The 27,928-nt window shown below is 35.0% G+C and overlaps 1 protein-coding gene across 3 annotated transcripts in view; it reads left to right on the plus strand.

Moving 5' to 3' along the window:
• Window positions 1–27,928, plus strand: part of Kiaa1958 (KIAA1958 ortholog) — a 142,748-nt gene that overhangs the window by 92,067 nt on the left and 22,753 nt on the right. Inside the window, exon 3 of one of the 3 annotated variants that reach the window (XM_046451222.2) lies at window positions 11,596–11,679. The exons of 1 other annotated variant lie outside the window; for it this stretch is intronic. In XM_046451222.2, coding sequence (XP_046307178.1) covers window positions 11,596–11,679 — 84 coding nt within the window. Of the gene's footprint in view, window positions 1–11,595; window positions 13,611–27,928 lie in introns of those variants that run through there. One more of the 3 variants, XM_046451220.2, reaches the window with a different exon arrangement.

Consider the following 27,928-nt stretch of genomic DNA (forward strand, 5'->3'; position numbering starts at 1 on the left):
TGCAAGGACTCATTTTTAATTTTGGAAAGGATTAAATGTTCAATAAAAATTTTTTTTATATGAAGGATCAGATGTTGAAAACAATGAAAGAGCGTGTATGGGTTGATGAAGTAATTAATGTCTGTTTAAAATATTCTGTGCTATAATAGAATCATTAAAGAATGATCTAAGGAGGAGTAGACATGTATAGCTGTGGCTTTATTTATCAAAACTGGAAAATGTAAATGTCACATCTCTAATGATCTTCTACCACTAACTGAAGTCAAGGAATATGATCATAGAGTTAAAAAGGATTCTTCTTGGAAATCACATATGATGTCTTAAATATCAAAGCCTGATGGCAGCAGCTCACTGTATATTTTATGTATTATACCAGCAGCAGATATTTCAGGCACATCAGAAGAAGGTACTCTTGATTCAGTGTCTCTGGCAGTATAATAAAAAAGTGGAGGAAAAATTTCTATAGTCTCTAATAAGCAATATATCAAGGAGTACTGTCAGATTGTGTAGAAAAGTCCACAGGATGATTTATTACATTAATTACCGTCATGTGGGTTTCATGCTGGTAAGCCTGCAAATGCAGCCACATTCTAAAGTTGATTTAAGAATATATTTTGGCCAAGACAAAATGCATCTTATTGTGATGAATATAATACAATATTTATTCTCTTGTTCTACTCTCCTTTGTCCTTTACTTTGCTGCAGAATGCTTAATTTCTTTTCTGTGGCTTAGAATTAACTTTGAGATTAAGGAGTTCCATCTAGTTTCTTTTCACCCCTGCCAGAAGATTGCCTTTTTCTGTCTTATTTTCTTAATTAATTAATTAATTCAAAAAAGCAGCAGTCCTAGGAGAGAGAAGTCCATAGCTGTACCCTTATTTAATACTGCACTGAATTTGCAGATTCACAGTGCCCCTTACAGAAACACAGTAAGCTGATAATACATATGACGCTCAATCTGGTGGAATGGAGGTCTCCGAAGAGCTGTTTTAGATTAACTTCAGTTGTTCACATGTCTGTGACTGGATATTCATTTGTGCATGAATGCCTAACATGGGTGACTTTTATAGAATCTAGTTGGGAAGAATTAGCAAGTATTTGCTACAAATTAAGGCATCAGTAGAGGAGGAGCTCAGGTGAATTGGGAAGGCTGATTTAGTGAATTTGGACACATTTTTTAAAATTAGTTGTCAATGGACCTTCATTTATTTATATGCAGTGCTGAGAATTGAACACAGAGCCTCACACTGTGTTCTAGGCAAGAGCTCCACCACTAAGCCACAACCCCAGTCCCTGGAACACATTTTTTAAGCAGCAGTATATTAAAAGGTTTAACTTGATGATTTGTGTGTCCAGCACAGAGATAAGTGGTTTATTTTCCATCTTACTCAATCCTAATACAACTTTTAAGAGAGAAGAGCACTTATACCCACTTTACAATTGAAAAAAAAAAAAAAAGGCTAAAAAACATACATGGATTCACATAGCTGGTGAATGGTATTGCTGGGATTTGAAACCAGGAATTCTTATTGGCAAAGCTAGTGCCATTAGCCATTGGCCACACCACCTATGTCAGGTGAAAAGGATCAACAAAGATTTAAAAATGCTCTTTGGCAATTAGGAAAACAGTGTTGAACTTAAGGATGATTTCAGAGAAGTTACAAAATAAAAGATCTATATCTAGGGCTGGGGATGTGGCTCGAGTGGTAGCGTGCTCGCCTGGCATGCGTGGGGCGCTGGGTTTGATCCTCAACATCACATAAAAATAAAAAATAAAGATATTGTGTCAAAGAAAAAAAATGTGTATCTAGTTGGTTTCTAGGGAAATAATTCTTTTAACTCAACCATTATTTTGTCTAATCATACAACCAGTCAGTTTAGTATGATTTTTGATAATATTTTTTACTAAATAGAAATCACTGAAACAACCATTATTGTTTTCAGCAACTGTTCTGCCTGAGAAATAAACATTTTCAGACCAGGAAAACTGTCATTTGTTCAGTAGCATGGCAGGTACTATAACTGAGACAGGGCTCAGGCTGAGGCTTACTACAGGAAGAAAAGTCATTGTCTGGGCCTACTGGGGAAGAGAGGGAGAACTGTTTCTCAAAACGTGGCCTTGTAGATTACACCTACATTAGAACCGTCTAAAAATGCAGATTTCTGCCCCTCATTGACTATAAATTAATTCCCTGTTGTGAGGATCTGCAAGGTCCTTGCTTTGTCTCGTTTATGCATGTGATGTCTCACCCCCACCTTGCTCGTTGGCCTGATTTAATGTATGTGTAGAGATAACAAGTGGTGTGGGTAAAAAAAGAGAAGTAGGCCTTTTCCCAATCTTGTATTGGTTTAATAAATACTAGTATTTTTTGTGCTCTAATTTCTATTTTTAAAATTTTTATTAAGGAGAAATTTCTTCAGAGGCTCTTGAGTCACATAGCATACATCCAAGAGAAACAGACAGATGACTAGTGTTTATTTAAGTGATTTCTGCTTCAGTGAAAAATACTATAAAAAATCATACTGGACTAGCTGGTACTATTGTTCTAAATTTTAGTGTTCCTGAACATGTATGTGAGAAATATACTTTACTCCTACTATTGGAAAAGATTAACTGAGCATAAAAATAATTTGCTGGTCAGATAGCTATAATAGCATACATGTCTGGCTTCAATTGGTGATGTTAACAATCCTAGAAAATAGCCTAGTTTTAAAGTTCTAGGAGAAAGCATAAAAATGTGCAAGGAGCTGGGTGTTTAAAGGATAGAGAAGACACTGACTTTTTATTATATTTTATAGCATTTACAAGTTATCACAATTTATTTTTCACTTTTAATGTAAATATAGTTTGCTCCCCCCGAACAAATTACAGTAATTAATAGCTATTTCTATTTTCAAAAATGAAACATGACTGTTGGCAAATATGATTTTTGTAACAAATAAGATTGATGCTAATTCCATCAGCTATTGAATACTACTACTTCTAAGTGCTTTTCCAGTTTTGGGAATAAAGCTCTGAAGTCCTGTTTCTTATAGAGCAAATAGTCCACTGTGGGAGACAGATGCAAAACAAATATGTAATCTGTCAGGTGGTGATAGATTTATGGAAGAAAATAACAGTAAAGGAGGAATGAGGGATGTTAGAGGTGAAGAAATGGGTATTGGTTTATTTTTTTTTTAAGCAATTCTGTCAAATTTCTGGAATTTGAAGATTCTTTGCATTTAACATTCTCAATCTCTTCTCTGTTTACACATTTGCAATTACCATAGAAAGCCTTCCATGTAGCCACCCCACTGGTCTGGCTGCAGCCCTTCCCCTCCACTCCAAAATCAGGATTGGTGTTTATAGTCCTCAGGAGCACAAATCAAACTTTCCCTTTGCTCAAGCAGTTTCTTCCAGGGTTATCCTTACCTCCTATTCAGCTTAACTAAGTGGCACCCAACCATTAAAACCATCCCAAGTCCCAGCCTGTGGATTATCGCTCCAGGATAGCTTAAGCTCTATTTGACTTCTCACTTGTCTTTCTTCTTTCTGAATTCCTGCAGGACCTAGAGCCTGTGTCACAAACTCAATACCTAATTGCATAGTGCCATGTATCATCGTTTAAATTGATTTTATGTGAGTTAGTCATCTGTCTAGCTAGCTATGATATAATCTTTATAACCATAACCAGTAACTTGTCTTTCACAGCACATCATAGGTCTTCTTAAAAATGCTAGGGGCATGGTGGGCACTCACAAGTGTGGATTAAATATTAATTCCAACCTCAGCTTTATAAATATAAGTCTCAACAGATTTCTTTTTGCTTTTCAAATTTAAAATATGTTCTTACTTAATAAGCTCATGGACTTATCATTCACTGATTTATAAAGAGAATTAGAACATCATTTCTTTTTTCTACCAACTGGAAAGTGAGACAAAATACTCTTCTTTGAAATGAAAATAATAAAGGAGAAGTTAAACATCAGGGAATGTTTCTTATTGCTTCAGATGTATTACTTTAATAAAATCACACAGGGATGTGATAGCTAAGTTCATTTTTATTTTAAATTGGGTACTGTAGCAATAGAAGCAAATGGATCTGAATTTAAATCTAACATAAATCTCCCCAAATTAAATGAGAACATAAGATACTGCACTAATTATGTGTTTTTCCATGCCATCTCCTAACAAGGGAGGAAATAATTGGATTAATGAGGCAGAGAGACAGTGTAAATAAGTACAGAAAAGCTGCTACATAAAAACTTGACTCCAGCTGTTGGAAGCATTCCTGAGCCAATGCCAAGGCTTTTCTGGAACCCATCTCCAGGTCACACAGATCTCTTGAAAGTCAATAATTGAACACCTTTTGGTCTGTTGGCTAAATTTACTAAAAGTGAACTTCCCTGTCCTGGGTTTTACAGCTGCTTTTGAGATGCTCAGAGAAAGTTTAAGAAGTATCATGGCTGTTGTGAGTGGTACTGTCAAGAAATGAGTGACCATTCCTTTGAAGAATTAAAGCTACCCATTCCTTCTACACAGAATTCATCTGCCCTCCCTACTTATAACCTAAACCATACTGTGATACAGTCAGTAACAGCAAAGATCACTAAAACCCCTAGCCAATGTGAACAGTGTATGTTCTGGAGGAAAGAAACATTTTAAAAATGCATTTTGAAAGCTAAGCATGTTCTTCCTTTCCATACTTGGATCGATGCTTGGGATGTTCTATTATTTGAAATACATGTTGAGCATCTGTGGATTAGAAATTTGGTTAGCAGTCTGTATAATTATTCAGTCAGTCTTTATGCATTTATTGTGTAGCTCTGATGTGCTAGGACATACACTGATTTCCCAGGATTCACAGATGACACGTACACAAAAAATAATTAACGTTCTGGGATATGGTACGTTAGTTAGAAACATCTCTAAGCATTCCTTTCCCTTTGAGGAAATCACAGTCTAACATGAGGGAGGCAGAATAAAAAAGATAACGCAGAAAAATGTGAGTGTAATCCATTTATTAGCTGATGTCTCTTGACCCTTTAAGATCCCTCAAACCTTATCCCACAATGTTTACAAACTCTGATACTTTCCTTTACATGGGGAAGGGTGCCAGGTAGGTTTGAGTAGCCCTAGTTCCTCTGGCCCTGGCTACCTGCTGCTTCTGAGATAGCCAGGCTAAGAATCATTTTGTTATCTGGGAATATTTTTGTAACAGGTCATCCAGATATGAACTCAGCCTCTGCACTCTATTTCTTGAAAAAGCCCCACTTGTATAAGACAGTTTATTGAAAATTTCTCAGCATAGGAAAAGATGAGTAGGTTTATATGATAACAGCTTGAAAATCTGACCATGTTGTTGTCTGACAAACTAGTTTTCTTAGGATAAAATACAAGATCATAATGCCAGGTGTGATCTGGCTCCATGGGCTTTCAAACCTCTTCCTCACACCACTCTTGCTCTTGACCACTTTGCTCCAGGCACACTGGATTCCTTTCATTTTCTCAAATTTTGTTTTGATTTCAAGAATTTCCCATGTTCTGGCCCCTCTGCTATTCCCCCTTCTACTCTTTGCGTGGCTGCCTCCTCTTTCTTAGGTCTTTTGAGATAGCTATCCTGAAGCTCCCTTCTTAAATGGATTACTTATTCTCTCTCACAACACCTTGCTGTTTTTCTTGACAGCACCTATGCTGTTTTGTCTAAAATTTACTTATTGTGTCCCTCAGTTCTGACCTGGATCAGGTGCTCAGTAAGCATGCCTGAATGGGTTAGACTTAAAAGGGAGAGAGCAAGTATCAAGGATGGTGTCAAGGTTTCAGGTTTTGGCACATGGTTAACTGAGCCGACACTGACTGGGTGGAAGAGCAGATTTGTGGGGGCAGATCCTAAGATCTGAAGATACATTCTAGGTCTGAGTACGTTGTATCATCCAGTTTTCTAGGCCTTTGGTATTTTGCCCATATTGTTTTTAAAATTTCCTATTAATCACAACTTCCCTAGTATAATATAATAATGCACTTTTTTTCATTCATGACAGTGACTCATTTGGTTTGCCTGCTGAACTGTATACATACTTCAGAAAACTGAGTTGTCTTTATAGTGTATCTTATTTGGTTTATTGAAAATTTGTTTATCCACCAGCATTAAGTAAACAATTATTAAAACACAAATTATTTCTTACCCTGTACATTCGTTCAAACAAAATTCTAAGTAAGTTTTGACTACTAAGTTATTGGTAAATGTCAAAATCTTCAGGAATTTGATCCTTCATAGAGTAGATATTATTTGATCACAAAGCATTCAGTAATTCTGGCTTTGAGAACACATAGCAAAGATGTCTTAGCCCAATACTTCTCTTTGAAATCACCTTAAAGAGAAATAGAAACAAACATTTTGTAAATAAAGCTAGAAGTTTTATATAACCCAAAATCCCATATAAAGAAGGGCTGCTGAATGTAGTAATCAGATGGGGATTTGGATGTGATATCAAGACGTGATGGATGTGAGAGAACTCCGTTTTCCACTGAAGTGATACACACCAAAGGGCAAAATTAACAGTCACTTTTGAAGAACTGTCGGACCAAGTAGGATTCATAACAGGCATGGAATTATGCTTCCATAGTAGGAAATCTTTTAATACCACAAAAGAAACATTATATCATCATGTTGCAGGTGCTGGAAACCCATTTGATTTAAAAAAAAAAACACTGTTAAAATATGAATTGGAAGATAGCTCTTTAACAAATCTTTAATAGATTTCTATCAGTCTATGTATATCATTTAACCCCAAAATTAACATTATTCTGTAAAGAGAAAATACTAGATGACTTTTTCATTGTATCAGTAATGAGCAGCAACTATCATTGTTATTTAGCATGGTAACATGGGTCTAGAATTCCTACATGTATGTATTTATATATAATAGTGTATGTATATTGATTTGTATATATGTAATACAGAGGGCTAAATCCACTTTATAAAATATAAGGCTAATATGTTAATAAATATTAAGAGTTAAGGGGTTGGGGTTGTGACTCAGTGGTAGAGCACTTGCCTGGCACATATGAGGTACTGGGTTTGATTCTCAGCACCACATAAAATAAAGGTATTTTAAAAAAAAGAATTAAGACTATGTAAGTATAAAAACTTCTTACATATAAATATAAAGATTTCTAAATGTAGTTGAGCTCCTATAAATCAATATAATAAAAGAAAATGGACAGGACAAAAAAATTCAATGAGAAAATTCAGGGAAAAAATATTAAATCTTACTGATTAAAAAGAAATGGAGGGCTGGGGTTGTGGCTCGGCCGTAGAGCACTTGCCTAGCATGTGGGAGGCACAAGGTTCAATCCTCAGCACCACATAAAAATAAATAAATAAAACTATTGTGTCCAACTACAACTAAAAAAAGTTTTAAAAAAAAAGAAATGGAAAATAAGTCAAGGAATAGTTCGTCAATTAAATAAGCAAATATTAAACAGTTTGGTAATGCATTATTAACTGGAGAGGTGATTAAACTAGTACTCATATAGTTTTTTTTTTTTAAGATGTTGATAGGTCTTTATTTTTTTCATTTATTTATATATAGTGCTGAGACTTGAACCCAGTGCCTTGCACATGCTAGGCAAGCGCTCTATCACTGAACCACAACCCTAGCCCTAATACTCATATCTTATAAGAGTATAAATTACAGTGCAATAACAGTATAGCAGTTCTACTTTCAGAAATTCATTCTGTATATGTATTTACACATGTATGGGAGCTTTTATGTACAGTTACAACATTGTTTGTAATAGTAACTGATGGAAATAATGCAAATGCATCTCTGCAGGGAATTAATAAGTTGGATGAATGTATTATGGCATATCCATATAAAATACTGTGGAGCTATCTGTAATACATTGTTAATGGTAAAAGCAAAGTGTAAAATAGGATGCATAGTATATTTATTTCCCCATCTTGAAAGAAAAAGATGAACCTAAAATTTGTACCCAATCAGTTAGTAATATTGAGTGCAGAGGGAAACAGTAACAGAAGTTGATCTGGAAGGGTAACTAACTTACCCTCCTCTCTGTGCCCATTTGTCCCTTTTAGACTACTGTACCAGAAGCTTCTATTGCCCATTTGCTTATTTATTGGTGTTGGGGATTGAATATTCGTTAATTAAAATCAAATGCATATTGGTCCATATTTTTAAAAAATAATCTTAATTTCTATGAACATGTAGATGATATTCTAGTGAATGACATATTGAAATGTGAAAATTAATTCTAGGTGGATGGCAAATCAAAATGTGGAAAGTGAAACAGTTAAAGCTTTTGGAAGAAATAGAAGATCTTTCATGACCTTGGAATAAACTATATATATATATATAATATGTTATATATACATATATATATCTACCAACAAATCGGACTACGTTAAGAACTGTTGTTCATTAAAAGTCACAATTATTATGAATATAATGCACTCCACTATTGTCATGTATATAAGAAATAATAATAATTTTAAAAAGACACAATTAAAGTAAAAAAGCAAGACACTGCAGAATATATTTGAAAGCCATATATCTAAGAAAGACTCATAACCAAACAAAGTAAGCAAAGTAAGCAAAAAGCAATCTAATAGAAAAATAGGCTAACGACTTGGAACAGGCACTTCACAAAATAGGCTATCCAAATGGCCAGTAAATATATGAAGAGGTGTTCAACATCATTAGTCATCAGGGAAATAAAAATTTAAACCACAATGCAATACCACTACACACCCACCAGAATGGATAAAATAAAAAGACTGACATTTTTTAGCGTTGTTGAAGATGTGGAGCAACCTGAACTCACATAGTCATGGTGGGAAAAGTAAACTGGCACAACCAATGGAATATTGGTTTTTGGTACCTGCTAAGGCTGAGGATATTATTGCTTATAACTCAGAATTTCCACTTCCTAAATATATACCCCACAGAAATGAAGGCAGAGGATCACCAAAAGATCCCTACTAGAATGTTCATAGCAGTTTTATTAGAAATAAGCCCCAAACTGAAAATGAATAAAACATAATGTACAACAGCATGGAAAATAAATGGTGATAAACTCATGCAATGGAATGTTACACTGCAATGAGTATATGTTGCCTGCAGATACACAGCAGTGAGAGTGAAGCTCACAAGCACAAGGTTGGGCAAAAGAAGCCTCCTAAGATCCATTCACATGTGCTATGGTAATAGTCCAAACAAACCTGTGATGTTTAAAGTCAGAATAGCCATTTTCTTGGTGCAAGGGAAAGACTGGAAGAAAAAAAGGCTTCTGGGTGCTGGTAATATTCTTTTTGTTGATTCAATTCCTGAATTCACAGGTGTATTCATTTGTTAAAACAAATCACATGCTCTTAATGACTAGTCTGCTGTATTATGTGTATGTTACACCCAATAAAAAGTTTTTTAAAAGGAATGGATCTGAAGATTTTCTAAAAGTAGAGGTACATGCAAGATAATGGTAATAGTTGTATATTTTATTATCAGTTTTCTCTGATCTTGTTTGATTGTGTTATTAGCTAAAAAATTACCCTTTTACTTGATTTTTAAAACCATTTCCTTGCCCTTATTCATGTAACATGAATAGGGTAGCTTTGCCCTTCTAGCCTCTCATACATTCCAAGCTCTTGGGAAAGACTTAAAATAGTGTAATATTTCCTAATCTGATTGAGGGCCAGTAGAAAGGAGGTAAAGTCATGACCAAAAGGCCAGGCTAAGGATGAATAGAAGAGGTGTGAATGTGTCCATCAACTCTGAGTGGGTTGGCTCAGTGCAATAAATGTGGAAGAGAGGAAGAAGTGGGACAGCTGGCTGCCACACCAGGGTACCGTCACACGTGATGCCCACACTCCAGCCCCTTCCATATCTCATTTCAGCAGACCCACCAATACTGCTTAATTATTTCCAATAACCTTCGACACTTTTATATCACTCACTCATTTTTAAATTGACACCCAAAGATTTTCAGCATGTTTATTTTTGTAAAGAGTAAGTAGAAATTATTGAATATTTTATTAAATGAAAATGAAGATTAAGCGTAAGTAGTCAGTCTCTCATAAGATTTGGTAATAGTTATTAAGTACCTTGTGAATTAAAGCACAATCAATCTGAAATAAATAAATAAAATTTTAAGCCTCTTCATTATATTGATCATTTGGTAGTTGTATAGAATATTCCAGTTTTACCCTGCCTCTCCTATAAAGCCTCTTCAGATGTCCTGAATTCAGAGCACCTCAATTCAGGCCCCACACCCAATATCTAATGGCAGATTTCATCTATATCACAATCTGTGTAAGACAGAGGACAGGAAATGCTAGGAGTTTAATCATTGATATATAAATTATGCTTTGCTTCTCAAAAGTCTTTGATACCCCACAGCACGGAAGATTTAGGGTTGCAATGACAACAAGCTCAGACTCTTAGATAAGTAAGTTTTAGAAAAGATCCCATGTGAAAGTTGAGGAACTGGAAATTTTTTCTTTAAAGTTGTCTGTGAATGTTTATTTCTTAGAAAGTCTTTGCTTGAAGTTTGAAAACTGCTGTGATAGATATTTGAACAAGGAGCCAAAATAAACAATGTGCTCGCCCCTTTGGCTTTACATATAAATAGTCAAGGAAGCTAGCTGGTGAAAGGTTACATTCAACCTGTGGCTTCCATGTTTTTGATGGAAAGATGAGTGGCTTTATTTTTGATATATAAATAATTTCAACTGAAGTGAAACAAATTCATTGAAGCAAAAAGTATGCTTTTGTATATTTGAATTTTAATTCTCTCTCTCTCTCTCTTTTTTTGTTAGATAGACACATTTATTTATTTTTATGTGGTACTAAGGCTTGAACCCAGTGCCTCATACATGCTAGGCAAGCACTCTACCACTGAGCTACAACCATAGCCCCTAGTTGACAATTCTTATTTAATTCTCCTTTTTTTTTTATAGTCATGAAGCTTTCCTCCAAAATGCTAAATGTTTTTAAATCATTCATTACAAACCACTCTGCAGTTATGTACTGAATGAATACTTACATTTTACCTGAATTGCTATAGAAGAGCAAGTATCAAATGCCCATAAAAGATATTGAGTCATTTTTAAATACATATTTCTAATCATGTGTTAAAATAACAAATTCGGGTATTTTAGTTTAATTCCATAAAATGGAACCAGGAAAACATCTGGTTTCACAAATGAAGTGATAATCATCAGAATGAATGGATCAATTCTCATGGGGCCCACACATACTGCATAGGAAAAATAGCACATTTCTGTTCCCTGTTTTTCCCAAAAAGAAGGCTACCTCTAATCTCACTGTTGCCTCAAACCTTCACAAACAACTGTGCCAGTGACACAAGAAATTCACTTTGTAATGGGTTATATTCTTGTGTAGTACATTTATGCAACTGAAGTTGGCTTTTATACTGTGACAGGCATGTAAATGGCGTTATATCAGTGATCTCTGTACAATTGATTCCTTCTTTTCCCTTTTCATTATAAAAGGAAACTTTATTTCAGAGTAGAAAGTGCATTGTCTGAACTCATCAACACCCTCTCTATCCCTCCCCTCCCCAATTTGTTGCAGACCAGGATGAAAGAGCAGCTGAGCTCAGCAGGGAGCAGAATGAGAAAACCATCCGGAGCACTCAGACTGCGCTCCGCAATTTCCGTGAGTTCCTCATCTCCAAGTACCCTTCTGAAACAAGAGAGATTTATGTCATCCCTTGCAAGGAGTTGGATGCCTACCTTGCCTCTTTCTTTGTTGATGCCAGGCAGAAGGATGGGTCTGAGTATGAACCCAACAGCTTGGCGAATTACCAGTGTGGGCTGGAACGGTACTTAAAAGAACACAGGTATGGCTACAGTATCACCAGGGATAAAGAATTCAAGCGTTCCCAGGAGGCCCTCAAACAGAAGCAGATTGAACTCCGCTGCAAAGGAAAAGGAAATAAGCCACACAAGTCCATGAAGCTCACCTTTGCTGATGAGCTCATACTGCGGAAAAGAGGACTGCTAAGCCGATATAACCCTGAGGGTCTCCTCAACCTGGTCTGGCTTAATAATACAAAAGCTTTTGGTCACTGCACAGGCTTCCATGGATCTACCTTGAAATGGGGTGATATCCGGCTCCGAGTAACAGAAACAGGACTGGAGTACTTGGAGTGGATGGGTCAAGACACTGGTGATCTGAATGCCAAAACCAAGAGAGGGGGAACAGATTCGCGGGTGTATGCCACCCAGCATGCCCCACAGACCTGCCCTGTACAGGACTATAAAGAGTATGCCCAGAGGCGGCCCCCTGCCATGCGCTACGAGGATGCCCCTTTCTACTTGTCCATCAAGCCAGTTGTGAACTTGGCGGCTCTACATTGGTACAACTGCCAGGCCCTTGGCAAGAATAAGCTGGCCAAGATGGTGAAGACCATGTGTGAGAAGGGCAACATCCCCGGGCGGAAAACCAACTTCAGTGTGTATCAGAGCTGCAGCACCTTGTCTGAGGCCCAGAGCAACCAGCTGGTGCTTATCTGTAACAACCTCAGCCAGCAGGCCGCCCAGTCAGTGGCTGGGCATTCCAACAGCGGCAATTTCATCGTCTCTGCCTCTTATGACTCTTCCTCAGACACTGCTTGACCCAGGTGGCCTCAAGACCCCAATTTGGTTTCTGTGTCCCAAGAGACTGATTATACACTGTTTCTCATTCCCTTTCCTCTGCCCTCAGTGTTAACTTTATAAAAATATAAATATATAATATATTTTTCTTTTTACAAATAAGCCAATGGAGATAGTTTAGTATTCCTAACATAGTATTTATAGGCTTAAGACAAATAAATGTACTTGTGGGTGATTACATGTAATTACTGTTACAGACTTTACAAAACCATAGTGGTTCTCAGGCAGTACTGAGTAGAGAAAGAATTCCGTTTTAAAAAAAACTGTTAGAAACAGTCATCATAGACACTGTGTCCTTAACTCCTGCTTTTTCTTCTTACCCATCTCTCACTTTTATTAGTCTCCTTCAGAAATGACTTTATATTTTTAATTTTTAAAATTCTGTATTAATCATGGAGAAGACAACACTAACTTTACTGCTCACACAATGTATTCAGCCAGATAGAATGTGAGTGGTATAAACCTGACATCAAATTATTTACCCATTCTTTTTTAACTTAATTAAAATTTTAGGTCCTGTGCCTCATTTTTTTACAGTGTAGGAAAATGCACATATTTAACTTTTCTTAGGGGTAAAAGGGAGTAAAAGAAGGAATAAAGGTGCCATTCTTTTTGGAAGATATGTAATTTTTAAATAATATGCAAACTAATATTGTGGCAAAAAAAAAAAAAGACTGTTACATAGCTCATTTTTACTGGTTTGCTTGAACATAGTTAGAAATTTTTTTGGCCCTAAGAAATTAGTATAAATGAAGTTTGATTATCAGATTTACAAGAAACTTAGAACTACCAAAAGTTTGAAAATTATCCCAGGCATTAGATTGTATATCAAACATGAAGAGAAGGAAGAAAACACAAGTCTTAATAAAAATCTAAAAGTACTAGTCAAGATAACAACAACAATAAACCTCATCCTCTTCAAAGCTCAAATCTCATGAATTATTTATTTATAAGTATTAAACTTCAGTCTCTGCAGTTGAGATCAAAGGAATATTGACACTCATTTTAAGTAACAATGTTTTGTTACTAGGTTTAGCAGATTCAAAGCATTCTTGAAAATGTAGAAGTTTCTTCTACAGAAAATATAAATATCTGTAATATCTTGCAATAATTGTAACAACAATAATAATTTTGGCCAATTTTTTTTTTTATGTTTTTTTCCCAAGGTCTCTGTTTTCAAGTTTTGAAAGCTGGATGTGATGAATTATTAGTTAAGATGCTTCAAAAAATAAACTAAAGTGTAGACATTAGAACCACAATAAAGGTGAGATAGGTTCCTCTTCTGTATAATCATTAGCACACTTCCAAATCTTGGTTGGTTGGATCTGAGCATTCTATTGGGAGGTATTTGTTCTTCAGGGCAACCTCATATTTCACATTATCTAGGAAGGTATGTGGCATTTTATGTGTTAATTTATTATACAACCAGGACAGATTTCCCTCTGATATTACTTTGCTAAGTTGTCACAGAGCTCAGCTTTCCCTGGTTGGCAGCTTTTTCCAACTCAAAGTCAGAAGTACATAAAGATGCCTTCCTCTGAGCTGTGACCCATATTTGGTGCAGAAGTTGGAAGTCTGCTGTGGCTTTGTGTAGTGGGATTAACTTCATTTTCATGACTATTCCTCCAGCCAACGGAGAGGCATCCTTTTGTACATTCAGAAAGAGGAAAAAAGGGAGAGGATATTTCTGTACACGTTATCACATTATTGTAGTCTTTCCAACAACTTTGAAAAGAAAATGAGTTATCTGGGTCCATTTTATGGTGAGATTATAAGTCAGCCAGATCATAGCCAAGGAAGCTGGTGTTGGTCATCTCACTGCAGAGCCACTTCTCATCACCTTTTTCAGTACCAGTTTGTAATTAGTTTTTAGTGATGTGAACCACAAACAGGGACAGTGTCTTTCCATCTATAAAGGCTGTCTCAGTGAGTTTTCATGGCAGCACACTCTGTCCTCTCCCTCCACCCAAGTTCATTTTAAACCAGCACCTCTTTCTCAGTTCTCTTTAGAAAACCTTCCTCCTCTCCTCATTCTAGAACTAGTCTATAAGTGTACAAGACAGCTTACTTTAAGGGAACTCTTTATTAAATAAGGTTATTTTTATATGAGCTTCCTCTCTTCTTTTTAAAAAGGTTTCTATAAAACACTTAATGTTATTGTATTTTACCTTTTTGTGGACATAGTTTCTAAATTCTTGACATGTTTTTGGTGCTGGGGATAGAACTCAGGGCCCCATGTATGGTAGGGCAAGCCCTCTACTACTGAGCTACACTCCCAGCCTCTTGATATGTTTTTAATAGCAAAGTAAGTTTATCTTGAGGAAGAAGGCTAGTCGGAATGCACTGAGAAATCAGAACTAGAAAATGTGTAGTCTTTATTTGTGTTTGTTGAGGTGGTAAAATGAAAATCTGTCCTGCTTAATCGTGTTGCATTTTTATTTAGGCAAACACAATTAAATTGAGAATTATTTTTCATTATATTTTGCAGTGATAATTCAAACCAAATAGGAACATTTTGACATTTAGATTCAGAAAACTGTTTTCTGAAGAATGGCTTAGAGAAAGTGCTAGCCAAATTATAATGTCTCTTTAAGTTGATTAAATTTGGAAACAATGTGCAACTACCTCAGGTTTTTTTTTTTTTATCCTGTTCTGCAGGGGATCAAATTTGGCCTCACACATGCTAGGTAAGCACTCTGCTACTGAGCTACATCCCCAGCCCCTGTACTTTTATCTAAACAGTACTATGGACATACCACAGCCATATTCCATTTTTATTATTCAGAATTTTAATTTAAAAAAATTCACACTGTGGCAGAGATGGATGCCAAAATTTTACTGTACTCTAGAAAAAATTCAACAGTGCGGATGGTGTTCAATATAACTGAATGTGCTGCCCTCCCTTGGACAGTCCTGATTTATATGGAAACAAAACAATTTTTGCAAAATTTACACTTTTAAAAAATACTTCTTTAGTTGCAGATGGACACAATACCTTTATTTTGTTTATTTATTTTTATGTGGTGCTAAGGATTGGTTCCAGTGCCTCACACGTACTAAGCAAGTGCTCTCCCACTGAGCTACCACCACCCGAGCCCCATAAGACAGCTTATTCTTAGGATTCCATTTATTATGGCTATTAGGGCTGGTATGAACATATTTCATAAATATATATCTACTCTTAAAAATATTTATTTTATATTTATTTTCCTTGTTTCTTCACTCTCCTTGTGTTGAGTCACTACCTGATCTACAAAAGAATGGGCTGAAAAGTTCCTGGCAAAGATCAGATCTCTTTGGTTTTTCAGATCATTGTTAAGCTGAAACTTGGTGGCTTTAACTTGTCTAAGTCATGGCTTAGCTGCTTCCTGATTCCATTAAAGCAGTGACTTAATGAGATGAAAATGTATAGTCACTTAAGCTAATTTTTTTGGATAGATATCTAGACACTGGGAGTGGTGCAGAGATGTATTAGGTAGTTTCTGCTCTCATAGAATTTATAAAAGACACTGTGATGAAAAGCTCGTTTTTGAGAGCTCAGCAAAAACTTATGTGATGACACTATTTTGTATTTTCTTCCTAACTGTTCTCCTGCAGTTTCTCCATTATTTATTTATTAAGTATGTTGCTTTGCTTTATCTTATATAATACTGCTTTGAATGTCATGTGGGGAATGTTCCTTAGAACTTGTTTTAAAAATCAAGGTGAAGCCATTTCTATTACCATCCATGATTTTCATATAGGTACCCATATACATAGGAATGTACAGATCTGTCATCAAAGACTATCACTTATTATGCACTTACAATGGGCCCTTGTGCTCAGTGCTTTTGTAAGTTGTTTTCTTAATTCTTACAAAAAAATCCCTTTAGGTAAGTTATCTCACATATGTAAATGAAGAAACAGGAGACGTCAAATGGATTGCACATGTCACGGTTAATGCATAAGAGCATCAGTATCTGAAACTAGATCCAGATTCTATTAAACCTGTGCTTTTCTGCTATAACTGCTTGTTCAAGAAGTGATTTGCTGTGCTTCCATAGTAGACCCTTTGAAATGATAATTTGAAATGAGATCTCTTGTGTAATAAAATCACTATCCATTTAACTCTGAATTGATTAAGATCAGTGCTATCACCTAGCATGTTTATTAGCACAGCAGTATTTAGGTCCCATCATTGTACTTAATTTGAGATGAGACCCTCAACAGAGTTTGTTTCCTGCTTTGCCACAAGTAGAGAACAGAAGTTTGTGTCACTCTTTAAAGAATACTTAACTTTCTCCTGGAGGTGTGTATGTGCACAAGGAATGGTGTGTTTAAGTGAATAATTTATTTTTACCCCCAAGTCAAGTCAAAAAAACCAATTTCAAGAGAAATCCTATAATTCAGACAGAGAAGGGGGTAGGTTCTAGGTTGAGGCACCTTTCTTAGGCCCATAAGTTAGTAGTGTCATTAAGTAGATACTAAATAGTGGTTGCCAGTCTACTGGGGAGGTTGGTCTCACCTGCAGATTTGTTGCCAGAAAATTAACAGTATTAAGTAGAGCGTTTTGTTGTTTTTGTTCTCTAATGAATTATGATTACTAGAGCAGAATGCTTTCTGAGGAAAAAGTAACTTATGGTCCTTATGTTCCCAGAATTAGAGATAAACTATGAACTCATTCAGATTTCTTTTTCATTTGATTATATCCACAATTTAATATGACAGAAACACTTCTAATTTTACCCAGCCTACTTCTGACTGGTTTTCATTATCTAACGGAAAGGTGTATTTTGATTTTCCTAGTCTCTAGCCAAAATAAAGTTATACATAGCATCTATAAATATAAACTAGCATATAATCAAGAAAACAAATTTCCAAACCTAGAGGAAAAATTGAGGTGAATAGATTATAATGTATTGCAGTAGGATTTTAAAAAAATGTTTTGTAGTTGTAGATGGACAGAAGCCTTTATTTTATTTGTTTCTTTCTATGTGGTCTTTTTATGTAGTTTCTTTTTAAGGATTGAACCCAGTGCCGCACACATGCTAGGAAAGCACTCTCTCACTGAGCTACAGCCCCAACCCTATAGTAGGATATTTTTTTAGAGGTCCATTCATTTGAAAGAAGACATAGGGGACTAGGTTTGTAGCTCAGTGGTAGAGCACTTGCCTGGCACGTGTGAGGCACTGAGTTTGATCCTCAGCACCACATAAAAATAAATTAAAAAGGCATTGTGTCCATCTACAACTAAATTTTTTTTCAATGCTAATTATTAAAATGTCATGGGAGATATAACTCAGTGATAGAATGTGTGCTGAAGGCCCTGGGTTCAATCCCCACCATCGCAAACACTCCCCCTCCCCCCAAAAAAAGTAGTTATAAATACTATAGAATTATGAAGTTCTCTCGCTCTTAGTTTTTTTTTTTTTTTTTGGTACCATTTTGCATTCCGCTTTTTTGGAGTATGTGCAGTACCAAGGGTTGAAATCTGGGACACTCAACCACTGAGCCACCTCCCCAGCCCTATTTTGTATTTTATTTATAGACAGGGTCTAACTGAGTTGCTTAGTGCCTCACTGTTGCTGAGGCTGGCTTTGAATTCACGATCCTCCTGACTTAGCCTCCCGCATGCTGGGATTTCAGGCGTGTGTCACCACGCCCAGCTCCCTCAATGTTTAATAAATTTTCCCAAATAGAATTTCTTTGCACAAGATAATATCTCTGCACATCTACCACAGATAGATATGTTGCAGATAGATCACTGGCAAAGGCATAATTTCTTTCCTTTTTCTCTTTTTTTTTAATGGTACTGTGGTTGAACCCACATACTAGGCAAGCACTCTACCACTGAGCTACATCCCCAGCCCCTTTATTAAAAATTTTACTTCAAAACAGGGACTTGCTGAGTTACCAATGCTGGCCTTGAACTTGTGATCCCTATGTTTCAGCCCCCTGAAAAGCCTGGGTTATATGTGTGTACCTTTGCACCCAGCCCCAATTTTTGTTTGTGTTTCCTTTAATTCATGGTATTCAAACATTGCTTTTCTCCCCACTTCCCTCTGATTGAGATTATGTGAGTGCATAGCTTTTCATAAGGCAAAGTGATAGAGCTAGAATAATTTTAGAGATCCTTACCAGTAAATAGAGCTGAGATAAAGAAGTCCTCAGCAGATATCATCCTTTTGATGGCTAGTGTATTTCTAGTGATATAACAGTAGAAAGGGGCATGCTCCTGGGAAACTACCAACAACTCTGATTTCACTCTTCTGAAGAGAAAAAGAAGATAGAATTTCTCATAATCCAACCTGTTTGTAAATTGACCAAGTGGGCCTTCTAAACTGAACAAAGGGCCTGATTTGGTATTGAACTTTGTGTTACTTTTTAAGAGATAGCATTTTCATATATTAAATTGAGTTTTTATGTATGCCATGTCATTACCCAAATGTACCATGTCATTATCCATTAGAATCAGAGTTATTAATTAGGTCAGAGTCCTAATTTGACTAGAATATTAATTGGGTCAGAGTATGAATGTGAACCATTGTCTTTTTGTTGAATTATAATCATACAGGCTAGCCCTGGAAAGGACCCAAGAGTCATACAGCCCAGTGGTTTTTGATGCTACCATGTCCTCTGGGGTGGGGGGCAAGGAGATGGGAACAACAAAGAGGACACAGCCTCAAATGCCCACCCCACCTGAATTCTCCTGTTCTCTATGCTCCAGCCTTCTTTGAGGCTCACTAAACTGAATTAGCTGTGCCTACCTTTATTAGGTATTCTGCAGGTGTGCTGACTAGAAAATAAGTTTGGAAACAGCTCTAGAGAGAAGAGATGAATGCCCAGATGCTCACACATTCTTAGGATTAGAGCCAAGACTGGCACCCAGGCTTCCTGACTTCTTATCTACTGAGTATTTAGGGAAGAAGAAGAATCCTACATGGAAGTTAACCTTGAATTGGAAAAGAGTATCTTGTTTTCCAAGTTTTAGTTTTTTAAACCCTCAAATTTTTATTAGAAGTAGTGTTTTATCTTTGTTTTAGCAGTTTCTCATTGTAAAATTTGTTGGATGATCTCTAATATAAGAGTTTCTTTTATTCTAACATATATCTCAGCCTACCTCATTTATATTTATCTTTCAGTTATGAAGGGGAAACAAATGATCCATGGTCTTAAAGTATTTGAATTCTAATGACAGATTATGATCTAAAAAGTAAATTTCTGTTTAATTTGGTATTCATTTAGATATTCAGTTACATAGTATCTATATAATTGGTTTGGGATGCAATCTACAATGTCCTCTTAGTTGATAGGAAGTTTCTAAAAACCATACTTGAAGGTCTGGGATATATCCTCAGTCAGGAGGATGACAATTCTATTAACATTATTAGGATATTTATTTAGAGATAGGAGAAGGAAACAATGGTAGCCAATGAAAGAAGCCCATAGCAGGAAGAAGTAGAAATATTTCTCTTATTGTCTTGCTTTCTCTTCTGAAAAACAATTCAAGCATAAATATAATAATGTTTATAAATTTTTAACTTATAAATTATATTCACCAGATCATAGTGGGAAAAAAGGTCAAATTCTTTTAAAGACAATATATTGTCTTTTTGCAAAATATTACATTTTGCCAGACATCTAATGTTTGTCATGGTATTAGACTGGACTTGACATTTTTACCATTATGCATTCATCTCAATGAGAGCTTTGAAAATGCTTTGGCATAATCTATTTGTGGTAAGAAAAATTAAGACAACATCAGCAATACAGAACCCTAATAGTAATTGTGCTTACAATATTTTAGTGATTTTTATGCCTTTTTATTTTCTGTAATTCTTACATTTTATAAGTCAAATACTTAGTATAATTTCACTAGAAGTTAATTTATAATTGATTATTTATACTGGATGAAGTAGCAGGTCCATGTTTAGTATTGATCCACTCAGATTACCTGAACTTTTATATCTACAATCCATTAGATTACAGCTTTTTAAATAGCATTTATAACTAAAGAACTTTTGTTTTATAAAGTACTTGTTACAAAAAAAAAATATCTTGCCAAAAACCATTACAACTTCTATGCATTGTGAAATATTCAGTGATGTCACTGTTGAGGTTCAGCATGTTGTTATAGGTGCTCTTTCAGATGTATGTTTATAGTGTTTATGTGGAATTGTTCTCCATTGCTGCTATCATATATTGTAGTTAACCTGAATAACTGTTAAAAGGCTGTGCTGGTCAACATTTGTATGTGTGACTTGAGAAAGTTTGTACTTTGTTGTTCAATATTTCAAGCCAGCAGTTAGTAACCTCTATGGAAGGAAATATTGTAGTTGTCAAGTGGTGCCAAACTTGAAAATCTTGTTTCCTGTGTGTCATTCCAGGATGGGTCAGCTTTTCTTCTATATTTTCCCAGTTCTTTGAAAGTGAAACATTTGCTAAAAGAAAAAGAAAGCAAAAATTATGAACTTTTCCACTACTCTCTCCCCTAGAGTTTTAAATACTTTTTTCTTCTTCAGATACTTGAGCCCCTTACAGAAAAATACAGTAGAATGACATGGAGCAGCATAATTTGCCTTGATCTAGACATTTTTAGGCTACACAGTAAAACAGCACAAGACTGTGAGGTGCATACATTATCTTAGTTATCATGATTTATTGTTTGAATTACATTTAATAAGGGTATTTAGTAATTTTCTTTATAAGGGACCATTGAAACCTCACAGTTCCCAAATGCTGACTTTTACATTCAGTACCTGCATAGGCATGTTTAATGTTTGGTTGCCTTGTGACCTCAGGATCTTTTCATGCCCCCCTGTCTAGTTGGTGGTTCTTCCTAGTGTTTCTGTGTTGCCTCAATAGTTCCAAACAAACTAGAAGTTGAAAGAGAAGTGTTTCAACAGATTATCTCTACTGTATTTTGTTAATTAAACATGGGGAAACTATCATTATACTTTTATTTATACTCTTAAAATGGAGGAGAAACCATCATAAAATATTAAAAGAAAACTGCTTCCTAAAACTCTTTTTGCACCAATATGCCAAAACTCTTCCCTTAGCAGGGTTTCCTTCTGTCATTTCAATGGGTTTGTAATTGCAAGAGTTCTTTAATCAAAGGATAATCTCCTGAATTATATAGAGGCTTTTTGTGTGGCTGTCAGATACATAGCAACAGCCAGTGCTGTATTTGGAAGCATTGCTGCTGAAATTACTGATTTAATTCTCAGAATATTAAAACTAATTCATCAAATTCCCCACCACTTCTTTTTTTAGAGGAAAAGAAAGGCAAATTTTAACTTAGAGCCTTTCCTCTAGAATATGCTTTAAACATTTGCCTCAATAAGATGATAAAGCAATAAAAAGAATTCAATCATGTGTAGTCTAAAGAAGCACTGCCTTTGCCCATTGGTATCCATCATACAAAAGTGTTTCTTGATTCCTACATCCAGGATTTTCAAGCAAAACCTTTGTATCAAGAATTCCTTTTGCATTTTGAACACCAAAGTTTCCGGCATTATTATATCCTGATGATCATCTACTGGATAGCAGTGAGCACATGTGTTTGATCCTGCTCTTGGATTTATTTCCCACCTTTGTGTCTTTATATTTTGTATTATCTGTCCTGAGACCCTTATGCCTAGAGCAGTTTTAAACCAAATAATATATAAGTTTATTATGTTTTTAATTTGTAGACTTTGCATCTTCCCATGACTTTAAACATTTTCAGTGGTAAATTTAGACATAAATTTGCCAGATTAACCCAAGTAATAGTTTGTACTTTATGTTATAATATGAAAATGAACTATAATTCCATAGGCCTGAAATCTGGTGAGAGAATGACTGGATGACATTGGATTCAACAGAATTACTATGTGAGGGTCATCTTTCTGTTAAAATGAAAAACTAAAATGAGTTGGTAGAATCAACACTGTATTCAACTTTGATGAGTTCTTTTTTCTTATAAATCATAAGAATGTATTTAGGATACATTTACTTTCCCCAAGTTAGTAGATTGTTATTTTTCTATGTATTTTCTGGCCACTTAGCTTTTAACTGACTTATGTGAAGAAAAGCAAGTGTGTCGTTTTCACTTAAGTCATATTTTTAACTTTAAAAAGCTGCTACAATTATAATTTGTGAAAAGAAGAAGAGAAAGGTGAATTGAAATAGAAGGAAATTTCTTTGACTATGTTAAGGTGTGTGACCGTGATGCTCTTGGAAATTTCTTTGAATATGTTAAGGTGTGGACCGTGACCCTCTGCAGATGATACGTGTTAATAATATAGACGCTTCCTCACTAAGAGTGTGTACTGTTGGTTTCATTTTTATTTTGTGGCTCGCTGATCGTTTACACTAAGCTGTTTTTGTCTTTATCAGTTCTCTGGTTTTGCTTTATATTTGTCTGTGTACTTGTGCTGTAAATAAAATTCTAGTTTTGTGTCCCTAAAGTCTGTTCCATTGTATGTATAATGTTTGCTTCTAATGTAGTGTAATTTTCTACTGTTTTCAGTATTTGTTGGTACAGCCTAAAATTTGTGGAAATAGGGAAAGCAATCCAATAAAAATCAGCTAAGATTTGTCAATAATGTCTCTATGATGAGCGCATGCTTTAGTCAGTTATTTTGTTTGTATTTGCATATGATGACCAGTCTTCGTTCATTTAATAAATTGTTTTCTGAAAAGCTGGCTGATTTTTGTAGCTATAGTAAACAATTTTTAAAAACAAGTTAGGGCTGGGGTTGTGGCTTAGTGGCAGAGTGCTTGCCTCCTACCTGTGAGGCACTGGGTTCAATCCTCAGCACCACATAAAAATAAATAAACAAAATAAAGATATTGTGTCCATGTATAACTAGAAAAAAATATTTAAAAAACACAAGTTAAACCATATTTTGAGGGGAAAGAATTGTTGACCTGGTCTGTGTGGGGGGGACCCAGGATGTAGCTGGTGCACACTGAGCCACGTATTCCACGTACTGTGGTGTTATGTCACTGGGGAGGGGCAGTTCTGCTAGGAGAAGTATTTCTGTAGGTGACTGCTCAAGCCCCACCCATGGGTAATAAAATTCTTTAGTAAAGAGTATATTCCTGATTTAATTACAGACTTTCAGAGCTGAAGACCTGAAAATCCTACTTATGGAACAGAAAGCTCCACTACAAGCAGCGAACTCCCTGTCCTCTGTGGAGTTCTGTCATTCTTCACCTCTAGTAATCCCTTGTCCGGTACTTTTAAAATAGGTTCACAATTATACCAAACTAAATGGATATTGGATTCTAGACTACCAATTTCAGGAAAACCTTTTTAGACACAATTCTTCATGTTCATTACTTCACCACATTTGACAGTGTTTAAGCAGAATAGGAACTGGTGCTTAGAATAATTATAATCAAATTGGCTAGTTTCAGATATCTTTGTTGTGTCACTAAAATTATTTAATAATAAAAAAACATGATAAACACCTGAAATGATAATGTTCTCTCTCATAGACAGCAGTTTTGCAGAAATGTAAATATATCTCATTTCCGAGTAATCCATCCACCTTATACTTCCTTCAAGTGTTCTCACTAATGTTACCTTTCTGAAGCAACCACTCTTCTGACTAGCATTGAGTCATTTTATGTTTTTGAATTCTATATGCACCCTTTCAATATACTCTTTGAATATCCCAAATTGAAAGGCAATTTTTATATAATAATTTAGATTGCATTAAAAATCACAAAACCTTATATTTTTTCATAGTATTTTAACAAGGAGCCAATCTTTAAATATGTTTGTAAGTTATACGTTAAAATGTGACAAATTGTATGTGATAGGGAAAGGATATTAGAATTGAAGTAATATAACCTGCAAATCAGAAATGTTTTCTTTTTTAAAAAGCTGTAATTTAAATTTATTCGAAATCTCTCTCTTCCCCCCTCCTCCTCTCCCTTCTCCTCCCCCCTCCTCCTCTCCCTTCTCCTCCCCCCTCCTCCTCTCCCTTCTCCCCTCACCTCCTCTCCCTTCTCCCCCCCTCCTTCTTCCCCTCCCTTCCTGCCCCCCCCACTCTTTCTCTTTTTTAACAGTACAGGAATTGATCCCAGGAATGATCTACCACTGAGCTCCATTCCTAACATTTTAAAATAATTTTTATTTTCTTGAGATGGCATCTTGCTATATTGCCCAGTCTGGCCTCAAATTTGCAATTCTCCTGCCTCAGCCTCCCAAGTAACTGGAATTAGATATGTGCACCTCTGTGCCCAGCTCATTATCGTCTTTTTAAGAGAATTTCATGTGACTAAAATGGTTAATGTGTAAAATACTTAATGTTGGTGATATGTTATTTTAAAAGACAGTTTTTAAAGCTAGGTGCAATGATACATGTCCAAAATTCCAGTGACTAAGAAGTCTACAGCAGGAAGGAGGATCTCAAGTTCAAGGCCAGCCTGGGAAACTGTGGCAACCCTGTTACAAAATAAAAGGGCTGGGGGTATAGTTCAGTGGTAGAGTGTACTGGGTTCAATCCCCAGTACTGGGGTGGGAGGAATAATTTTAAAAGCAAACATTGATTTTGGTAGCAGACATTTTCACAGAATGAACTATTGTTTAAAAAAAGTAAGTAAAATCAGCATTTACTTTATTAATGCTTTTACAGTGTTTTAAAAATACTAAAACAAATTTTCAGTGTGAGTAATTTGGCAAATATTAATAAATATAAAATAGGTAATAAAAAAGAAAGAACTTATTACTCATCAATAAGACTTTTAACGTTTTGGTGTTTTATTTTAGAACTTTCCCATCTACAAATATACTTCAAAATTTTTTGATTAAGTTGTATTTATTATTTTGTATGTTTATACAAAATTAATATTTGAAAATGGATTATTGTTGCTACATAATTTTTATTGTACAAATGTGCAATAAAATGCTTTTGTTGCATTGGATTTCTTTCCAGTTTTTCACTTTTATAAAAAATTTAAAAATTATTTTAAGAATACATTTTTGTACATATCTCTGATTAAATTCTTAGGATAAATTTCTAAAAGAATTCTTGGGCCAAATAAAAAAAATTTTTGTTTTTCCTTCATATTTCCAAAGTTCTAGTGATTTTTATAATGTGCAAAAATAATATCCCCATAATCACTAAAACTGAAAGTCCCTTGGAACTAATTACTAATGTAAGTGTACCCTTCCACATTTTTTTCTCTGCAAATATAAGTAGATCAATTGAATTTTATTTTTCTGATAAAAATGGAATCATGCTGTGCATATTATCTTAAAATGAACTTTACTTTTTAATCATGTATTGTAGACATATTTTCATGTTCACATGTAGAGGATAGCACAGTTTTCAGTTATGATATTTATTGTGACCAAAAAGTTGTAAACATCATATAACATTGGCTAAGAATACAGTTCTCATATCCTGGACAATATTTAGATAGGGACCTTTGTGTATTTTGCCAGTCTGATAAGTGAATTATATCTTGTTTTAATTATAAAGTCTTGACTTTTAGTAATGTGTTTCATTATTTGTATTTATTCTGTGAAAAATTGCCTGTCAAATCTTGGGCCTATGTTTTACTGAGTTATCTTTTTCTCATTTTTTTTAGAAGCTTTTCATATGTCCTTTGTCACTGATGTTTTATAAGTATTTTCTCCATCTCTATTTATTGCCTTTTAAATTTTGTTCAGTGTGGGATTTTAAAATTTTATGTCATCTGATCCATTCATTTATTTTTTATACTTTCTGGATTGTGTCGTGCAGAGAAATGCTTACTTTCATCACTCCCAAAATCATGAAAATCATCTACCTTATGGAAATAGCTTTTTTTTTTTTTAAGTGCCATTTAGAAATAACGTTTTTGTGTGTAGTATGAAATGGGAATCTAAATTTGCTTGTTTTTGATTTTCCAACTCAATAGCCAATTATCTTGAGCCATATGTTGAAGAATCCATTTTTCCCCAACAATCTGAATTAGAATCTTTATTATATAACCAATTTGCATATTTACACACCTTTCCTGGACTCTGTTGTAGCATTGATTTGTCTATTTTTTCACCAGCAACTTTTAGATTAAATTTGTATTCTTCCAGTACATGTTTATATCTTTCAGGGCAGTATATCCCAATTATTTTCAAAATTGCCTTTTTCTTTAATGCATTTACTTTCCTAAATTTAGAATCAACCTGACAACAACAAAAAGGGAGGATTTTTAAATTAGAATTATATTGAATTAAAGATTAGTTAATTCGTTGCGATATCGAGCCTTCCCATCCAGATACATGGTCTAAGTTCATTTACCAGAAATGCATCTTTGATTTTTAAGGATTTTTTACGTTTTCTTGTTGAATTAGAAAAGTATACAAATCATTAGTGTTTTTTTGTTTTTTGTTTTTGTTTTTGTTTTTTTGTTTTTTGTTTTTTGTTTTTTGGAGAAGTTCTGAAGATTGAATTCAGGGCTCATGTGTGTTTGGCCAGCACTCTAATATTGAAATATATACCTGGCCCTTCTTTAATTTTATTTTGAGTCAGGGTCTCAATATGTTGTCCAGACTGGCTCAAACCCATGACCTTCTGCCTCCCTCCTAGGTTGCTGAGATTAAGGCATGTACCACTGTGTTTGACATCCTAATTAAATTTTTATGAAGTGAAAACATTGCTGCAACACCACCCTGAGGAAGACACAGAACAGTACCTGAATGCCAGAAGCTTCCCTCTAGTGTTCTCAACTGTTGTTACCTCTCTGAGGCAACCACTGTTCTGACTCCACTATTGAGTCATTTTATGTTTTTTAATTCTATATGGATCCTTTCAATATACTCTTTGGTGTCTGGCTTCTTTTCTTTAATATTATATTGTGGGATTCTTCTATGTTTTTGTATGTAGTTCATTCTGGTAGCCCCCTTCCATCATCATCACTACTGTATAAAAACTACTGTTTTACAATTTCATGTGGATTTTAGACATAGAATAATTTCCACTCTGAGGCTATTTATTATTATGGTTTTATGAACAAACACTCAAACACTCATGCATACATTCTTTATGGTACACATATGTACACACTTGAGTACATCTGTTGAGCATATAATTGGGTGTAGGGGCTACTGGATCACAGAATAGGCATATGTTTGATAGTGCCAATTAATTTCCAAAGTGGTTGCAGATGGTTGTAGAAATTGTAAGAGTGCTGCTCACCAACACTTGATAAGCAAACAGTATTATCTTTCTTAGTTATAACTTATATTAATTAATTTTTTACATTTTGGTGAGTATATTTTAATGTCT

The sequence above is a fragment of the Marmota monax genome, unplaced genomic scaffold, assembly GCF_021218885.2.
Source record: "Marmota monax isolate L192 unplaced genomic scaffold, Marmota_monax_Labrador192_F-V1.1 WCK01_AAM20220418_F8-fsc00020, whole genome shotgun sequence".
NCBI lineage: Eukaryota > Metazoa > Chordata > Mammalia > Rodentia > Sciuridae > Marmota > Marmota monax.